General features: G+C 48.9%; 1 protein-coding gene across 1 annotated transcript in view; it reads right to left on the minus strand.

Moving 5' to 3' along the window:
- Nucleotides 1–7,970, minus strand: part of vegfc (vascular endothelial growth factor c) — a 64,813-nt gene extending 56,843 nt beyond the window's left edge. The window contains exons 1-2 of the mRNA XM_056280623.1: nucleotides 7,914–7,970; nucleotides 4,870–5,140 (exon numbers count right to left, since the gene is read on the minus strand). Coding sequence (XP_056136598.1) covers nucleotides 4,870–5,119 — 250 coding nt within the window. The 5' untranslated portion in view covers nucleotides 5,120–5,140; nucleotides 7,914–7,970. The remainder of the gene's footprint in view (nucleotides 1–4,869; nucleotides 5,141–7,913) is intronic.
- Nucleotides 7,971–8,544: the final 574 nt, after the last annotated feature.

Genomic DNA, 8,544 nt, shown 5'->3' on the forward strand with positions numbered 1-8,544 from the left:
AACTCAGAACCACAAACACTTTGCCGTTTCATTTCATGCACTTGCGCACATGAAATGAAACGAAATGCTGTTTCCCCCAGCCCACAGCAGTGCAACACAGAGACAAAAACACATATCCAAACTACAAGAAGTACAAGAACACACATATCCAAACTAACACAAATATCTAAACTAAAAAAAATAAAATAAATCACTGTCCAGGGAGAACGAACGCCAGCCAGGATGACTGTCGGAACTGCTGGTCTGCATGGGCTTGCAGTTAGCTTAGCCTGCCCCGCTTCCGCATCCTGTCAGACCGCCCTCGATGTTACCTCTTTGGGCACAGCTCCAGGCAGGGCTGTGGTCCCTGGGCCCACAGGACGTAGCAGACCAAGCTCTCCCAGCCGATCCAGCACCAGCTCTCCCAGCCATCAAACGAAGACAAACTTAGACGCAGATGTGGAAAAAGACACTGCATGGACGGTGCTGGGTGAGGCCACCGCAAACGTGAATTTGCGCCACCATCATCCCACACCGGTACTGAGTGAGGCCGGGATGTGGCTAAAAGGGGTACAGCCATGGACAGAAGTGACGCAAAATCTCGCCGGGCGTATTTCGTTGCTACAGCACTAGCTAGCCACAAAGGCTGTTTTCACAGTTTCCCTTCGCGTAGATCTTTTGAGGGGATTTAAAAAATATATATGAGGGGGACACACTGATGAAACTCGTTGTTTCGACAGAAGACAAGGCTCCTGGCAGAGCGTGGCAAACGCGATTACTTAATAAGGATAACTGCACAGAATTAACTTTTTAAATATAACGTTATCTCTATGGATGAATAGCTACAGTGTCACAGACACTAAAATTAGCTACCGTTTTATGTAGACTTAGCTGGCTTGCTAGCATTGGGAAGCAGTATCTACACACAAGCAACAGTGATATTTTATTTAAAATACACAATTACCAGTTTTTATTAAGGGAAATTGTAGTTATTTTAAGTAAAACTAATTCATCCGACTCATTGCTCATCTGGCTTTAAAGACCAAAGTCCAAACGCGCAGTAGCTCAATAGGTTAGTTAGGCTAGCTATCACCATAGCAACCAAATACGCCCAGCGAGATCTTGCGTCACTTCCGTCCGTAGCTGTATCCCATCTAGCCACCACCGTGAGGCCGCTGCAAACGTGAATTTGCGCCGCCATCTTCCCAGACCGGAAGCGGAACTCATAAATACACACACGACTTCATCTTGTTTGTGTTATTCATTGTGTAATACATTAGACCAGGGGTCGGGAACGTTTGGCGCGTTTGCCACCATTGGCATGGGACAACAACGTAATCACTGCCTCACTGGCGATACATGGGCGAGAGAGGATTTTTTGTTTATTCTTTTAAGATATGTTCAAGTGCCCGAGTCGCAGTGCAGCGGTTCAGGTTCGGTAGATAATGGCAACCCCGTTAGCTAAGAAAGCTAAAGTGAAAGTTCGGGCATTCCAGCCCTGGTGGACAGAAGAGTCTGTTTGTGTTTTGCAGAAGGACCATGCCTTGTGCACTTTATGTTTAGAAAATGGTGTTTGCCGAACGTCGAGTGTTAAGCGCCATTTTGAGACAAAGCACAAGAAAACTTTCAAAGATCAGGCAGACAAGGCACAATCCCTCAAACGTGTCTTGTCCACTTATAGGAAGCAAGCCAAGAACCTCAAAGTCTTTGCCACTGCTAAAAACCATACGACTCAAGCAAGCTGTCACGTTGCTTATTTCACTGTGAAACGCAGAAAGCCATTCACTGATGGCGAAAATACCCAGAAGGCTTTTCTCTTGCCGGCCTCCGGCTCACCAAACAAAGCAGACAATCAAATCAAGAATACAAGCTATTACCATGTCAGCTAGAAGCGTTGAGACACTCGTCGAAGAAATGGCAGAAGATGTCAGCCCGCAGCAAACAGCTGGGTTAAAACAGGCCGTGGTAATTAGCATTGCACTTCACAGGAGCGTGGACGTGAATGACATAGCACATTTAGTAGTCATGGCAATATACTGTAGCGAATTCAGGGGGTAGCCGGGAAGCTAACCTGGGTCTCCCGCACCATGGGCGACTGTGCTACCAGTCAACTAAAGGGTTTCACCCCGGTTCACTTCCCGGCTGCCCCCTGAACTCGTTACATTGGTGTCAGAAGTGGGATGTTGAGACTGTGAGGGCCATTGGAAGTGTGTACGCCCAGAGGCCTGAGGGAGCTGGTATGCTGTAGTGCGGGGACACGCTTCCCGAAGAAGGGAGGAAGTGTAACGATCATGGGTGACTAGACTCGCTAGCCCTTGGCTAACAGGTCGGACCCTTTAGTCGACCGGTTAACGTAGTCACCTGTGGTGCGGGACACCCGGTTCACTTCCTGGCTGCCCCCTGAACTCGTTACATTGGTGTAAGAAGCGGGATGTTGAGACTGTGAGGGCCATCGGAAGTGTGTACGCCCAGAGGCCTGAGGGAGCTGGTATGCTGTAGTGCGGGGACACGCTTCCCGAAGAAGGGAGGAAGTGTAACGATCATGGGTGACTAGACTCCCTAGCCCTTGGCTAACAGGTCGGACCCTTTAGTCGACTGGTTAACGTAGTCACCTGTGGTGCGGGACACCCGGTTCACTTCCTGGCTGCCCCCTGAACTCGTTACATTGGTGTCAGAAGTGGGACGTTGAGACCGTGAGGGCCATCGGAAGTGTGTACGCCCAGAGGCCTGAGGGAGCTGGTATGCTGTAGTGCGGGGGACATGCTTCCCGAAGGAGGGAGGAAGTGTAACGATCATGGGTGACTAGACTCGCTAGCCCTTGGCTAACAGGTCGGACCCTTTAGTCGACTGGTTAACGTAGTCAACTGTGGTGCAGGACACCCGGGTTCACGTCCCGGCTGCGGCGGTCCCCGGCTGACCCCCGAATTCGCTCCAATGCTGTGATTTGACTGTAAGAGAGGAGCTGTGCTGCTTAAAGCTAATGTCTGACACAACAAACAGTGAGGACTTAACCAAGGTGTTTATGGAGCATTTTGAGGAGCGAGGGATTGACATCAGGAATATTTTTGCTGTGACAACAGATGGTGTCCCCACCATGATCAGGAAACAGAGAGGAGATATCCGATTAATTGAGGAAAAAGTCAGTCATAATAATGGATTACATTTCTGTAGTGCTTTTCTAGACACCCAAAGCGCTTCACATTGAAGGGGGGGGGGGAACTCACCTCAACCACCACGTAGCGCGTGATTTCTTTTCGTACCTGTTTTCCGGGAACTCTGCCTCTGATTGGCCACCCGGATTCCGGGAAGACCCGCCCCTACTCTATTTCTGATTGGCTAACCCTATCCCTAACCCTAACCTTAACCAACGGAGGCAACGAGTACTAGCCAATCAGAGGCAGAGTTCCAGGAAAATGGGTACGAAAAAAAATCACGCATGTGTAGCACCCACCAGGGTGCTGCACAGCAGCCATTTTGCACCAGAACACTCACCCCATATCAGCTTGAGGTGGGGAGCTAGGAATGATTGAGCTAATTATATGGGGGGGGGTGATTAGGTGGCCAGGAGGAGAGAGCCAGATTGGGAATTTTGCCAGGACACCGGGGAACACCCTACTCTTAACGATAAGTGACATGGGATCTTTAATGACCGCAGTGAGACAGGACCTTGGTTTAACATCTCATCTGAAGTATGGCATCTCCTACAGTTGAGTGTCCCCAGCACTGCTCTGGGGCATTTGGATTTTTTTTTTTTGGACCAGAGGGAAGACTGCCCCTTACTGGCCCACCAACTCCGCTTCCGGCAGTATCTCCGTTTTCCCAGGAGGTCTCCCATCCAAGTACTAGCCAAGCCCATACCTGCTTAGCTTCTGTTATTTGGCGGAGCCAGGGTACATGTTGGTATGGCTGTTTACTGCTGAGCTGACGGCACGCAAGCCACAATGGCTGCTACACCTTGTTTGTAGTCCCACTGTCAGAGGGAGGGGCAGATCGGGTAACAGGTAAATATCATGGATTTCAGCTTCAAAGTTTAGATGAATAAGGAATTTCTGGCACTGATTGGTACATTGATCAATATCAAGTGTGTTTGTTTAGGACTCACATGTGTATACTTATCCGGTTTAAATGTTTCTCCAAAAATATCAGGTAAATTGCTTAATTCCAGGTTATCATTAAATCTTTCACATTGCTGCCATAGTCTGTCAATCCTAAAACAAATTGTTGATATAAAACCCGCCACTCGGGGAAGGCGACGCCCACATATCAGAGCAGTTCTGTTGATCTGAGATGACTGAAACCCAATCACCTCTGTCCTGTTCCTGCTGGCTCTTCAGTGGAACTCACACAGTCTGTTCAGCAGATGCTGAGGTCTTCTGAAGTCTGCACATTTGTATATTTCTCACTGCTGGATGTGACACCTTGAACTGTCATTCAAGGCCTGAAAACGTCAAATAAGCCTAATTTAATCTGACTGGTTTATGTAAAAAGTTTTGGAATCACATTTGTGATGTTGTCCCAGAAACAACGGCAACACAGCAAAGTCACTTCTTCCTATGAAGCAACATAGATCCGAATGAAATACACACCAACACACACTGGATGGGTGGGTAGGTAGGTAGGTAGCTAGCTAGCTGGCTAGATAGATAGATAGATAGATAGACTTGAGTATTATCCCAGTTGGTCTGACTCAGAGCCCACTGATGAGATTTTTTTCAAACTTTTCATTTAAAGGTCCAATCTGTGATTTATTTGAAGTGTTTTTGCACACATAATTGAAGAGTTTGGGTTATAGATGTAAAATCTTTGCAGCCTTTTTCCTGTTTAGCTGCAAGACAGGAAAATACATTAAAAAGACCTTCAGACACCAAACACTTTTCTCTTTTAAATTACTTTTAAGGATGTCCAAGGAGAAGTGGGCGGCCGCAAACATGGGCCTCTCAGAATTAGACGTGGACGTGTGCAGCCTGTGGCCCTGCGCTGGTGGCCGGAAGGCAGATCTAGCGGTGGCGGACGCATCGAATGCTCCCTTGGTGGTGGCAGCGGCGAGTTTAGAGTGACACTTGAGAGCGGTCCAGTAGGACGGATAAACAAGACTCATCACCTCATCCACACTGGAGGCTGACCGCAACCTCTGCTCCATGTCGGGCTTCTGGGAAGAGTCCTGGTGGTAGGAAGAGAAAAGAGAGCAAGAGAGAGAAAGAGAGAGAGAGCATCACTGATCATTTTAATTTTGGTTGGGGTCATTCCATCATCTCATGTCTCATGTCAACATCATGCTAGTAAAACAAATGAAATTAATTTGAAATAAATCACATTCAAATAAACTAAATTAAGCCGCGAGCTACATTTACTTTATCCCATGTGATCATGAAACTCTACCCTGCAAAGAAAAACAGTGTGGAAGAGAGAAGACGGGAGAGAGGATGGTCATATATGGGAATGGAAGAAGAAGCGGTGGCACGGAAGAGAGGAAAAAAGGAGAGTCAAAAGAGAGAACGATAAAAAGGAGGAACTGAGGTGAAGGGATGGGATCAGAGAGGGAGAGCAGCATGAGGAGAGAGGAAAGCTAAACAGGAAGAATGACACTGCATGGGTGGATGCTGAAGAGAATGTGACCGGAGGGAATCTGGCTTTTATGGATTCATGAAAGAAAAACAAAACAAAACACATATTTCTGATTCTGACTGTAGCGAATTCAGGGGGCAGCCGGGAATCCGCCGAGCCAGGATTAGCCCCGGTTCACATCCCAGCCGCGGCGGATTCCCAGCTGCCCCCTGAATGCGCTACATTGGTGTCAGTAGTGGGATGGTGAGACCATGAGGTCATTGGAAGCGCGTGCGCCCAGAGGTGTGAGGGAGTTGATATGTTGAAGTGCGGAGATGCGCTTCCCAAAGGAGGGGGGGGTAGTGTAATGGTCACGGATGACTAAACTCGCTAGCTCTTGGCTAACGAGTCGGGCTGGAGGGTGTGTTCCAATTACCGGGGCATCACTCTGCTTAGCCTCCCTAGGAAAAACTACGCTAGGGTGCTGGAAAGGAGGCTCCGACCCATTGTCAAGGAACAATGCGGATTCCATCCTGGCCGTAGAACAACGGACCGACTCTTTACCCTTGCGGAAATGCTGAGGGAGGCCTAGGAGTTTGACCGGCCACATGTGTTTTATGGACTTGGAGAAGGCTTACGACCGTGTACCCCGGAACACTCTGTGGGGGGTACTGCGGGAGTATGGGGTACCGGGGTAGTTGCTACAAGCATCCGGTGCTTCTATAACCAAAGTGAGAGCTGTGTCCACATTCTCGGCACAAAGTCAAACACGTTTTCGGTGGGTGTGGGACTCCGCCAAGGTTGTCCTTTGTCTCCAATTCTGTTTGTGATACTCATGGACAGGATCTCAAGGCGCAGCCAAGGTGAGGAGTGTGTCCATTTTGGGAATCTCAGAATTGTATCTCTGCTCTTAGCAGGTGATGTGGTTTTGTTGGCTTCATCAGAACGTGACCTCCAGTGCGCACTGGGGCGGTTTGCAGCTTTGTGTGAAATGGCTGGGATGAGAGTCAGCACCTCCAAGTCTGAGGCCATGTCTTGATGCATGCTCAATAATCCAGGTAAGAAAATCAAATAAGATCCAGCTGAACCGATTCAACCTTATGCGATTTGAGGCCACAGCTCTCTACTGGAAAAAGGTGGTTTGCTCCCTCCGGATTGGGGATAAGTTGTTTCCTCAAGTGAAGAGGTTCAAGTATGTCGGGGTCTTGTTCACGAGTGAGGGCAGAATGGAGCGGGAGATTGACAGGCGGATTGGTGCAGCATCAGCAGTAATGCGGACATTGAAGAGGGAGCTGAGCCAGAAGGCAAAGCTCTCCATTTACCGGCCAGTCTTCGTTCCAACTCTCACCCATGGTCATGAGCTTTGGGTAGTGACCGAAAGGGTGAGTCGCGGATACGAGCAGCTGAAATGAGTTTCCTCCGTAGGGTGTCTGGACTCAGCCTTAGAGATAGGGTGAGGAACTCGGACATCCGGGGGGAGCCAAGAATAGAACCACTGCTCCTTCACATCGAAAGGATCCAGTTGAGGTGGTTCGGGCATCTGATTAGGATGCCTCCTGGGCGCCTTCCTTTGGAGGTTTTCCGGGTACGTCCAACTGGAGGGAGACCCCGTGGTAAACCCAAAACTCGCTGGAGGGACTACATGTCCAATCTGGCCTGGGAACGCCTTGGGATCCCCCAGGAGGAGCTGGAGGGCGTTGCTGGGGAGAGGGACGTCTGGAGGGCCCTACTTAGCTTGCTGCCACCGCGACCCGACCCCGGAGAAGCGGCTGATGATACAGATGAGATGAGACTTTCCAGAAAGAAAAGGTTGGCTATGGCCATTGTGGTCGAACCCTAACCCTGTCTTCATTTTCATAACGTGTATAATAAAGCTGGGCAAACTCTTTTCAGTCGCGCATGCGCCACTCACGTCTACGGCTGATTGAGATTGGGCAGCGACAGAGAGCAGCGTTGGGCGAGCGAGCCAGAGAGTGGATGAAGAGAGGTTAAATCCTGTCACTCAGTCCTTACTCTTTACACTGTAAAACATAAGAAACCTGTAACTTGCGGTGTACTCTGTGTAGGCTGGATAGGCTCCAGGCTCTGCGCCTGCTGGGGATAATAACTGGTACCTGAGGACCTGATTAAGAACCACTGTATCAGAGCTTTACATTAGTTTCAGTAATGTAAGCATGCATGCAGCCGTTAGCCAACCTGTCATTATTTAAAATGATGGACATCCATGCTGGCAACCGCCATGTGTGTGTGTGTGTGTGTGTTGGTTTTGCAGGTTAGCTTAATGGGCTCTCTTTAATAGCTACTGTGTGTCATGCTGGCATCTCATAAATCTACTTCTTTAGGAATAAAGAACGGTCTAATTGCTAAGTTTACATCCATGCATTTCTGACCTTGTTCCAACGGGAGGCTTGGCTTTGGTTTAACGGCCCCGTAGTTCTACAACTTGCTTGAGAAGTACTGCAAAGCTTTTAGGTCGGATGGAGAAGTGGGGTGAAGGGTGTTTGAAGTAATAATTTGTTAGCGCTATCTTGTTGCACTAACCTGGTTGTGACATCGAGACATGTATTCCAGAGCTGGAGTACATTTCAACCGCTGGGACCTCAAAACCTCTACTAACCCTGACACACACACACACACACGCACGCACACACACACACACACGCACACACACACACACACACACACACACACATGCGGCAGACCTCAAGGGAGCAGAGTGTGTGTGGTGTGAAAACAGGAGCGCTGTCTCATGTAAACTGATACTGCTGCCTGCCAGATTCCACTGTGTGCATGCTTACAAACACACACACAGACACACACACACAGACACACACACACACACACACACACACACACACTAAAATGCTAAAATCAAGAAAAGAAAGAGAAAAGCAAAGGTTTGAGGTGCTGATCTCCACCGGCCTGTTTCTTCTATAGTGGAGTCCTGCCCCTGGGTTCTGGTTCTCTGCTCAGTGTGAGGGGGCAGAAACCCATGGGTGACGGTGTTCTCTGTATGGCCCG

This window comes from Lampris incognitus, chromosome 5 (genome assembly GCF_029633865.1).
Source record: "Lampris incognitus isolate fLamInc1 chromosome 5, fLamInc1.hap2, whole genome shotgun sequence".
Lineage (NCBI taxonomy): Eukaryota > Metazoa > Chordata > Actinopteri > Lampriformes > Lampridae > Lampris > Lampris incognitus.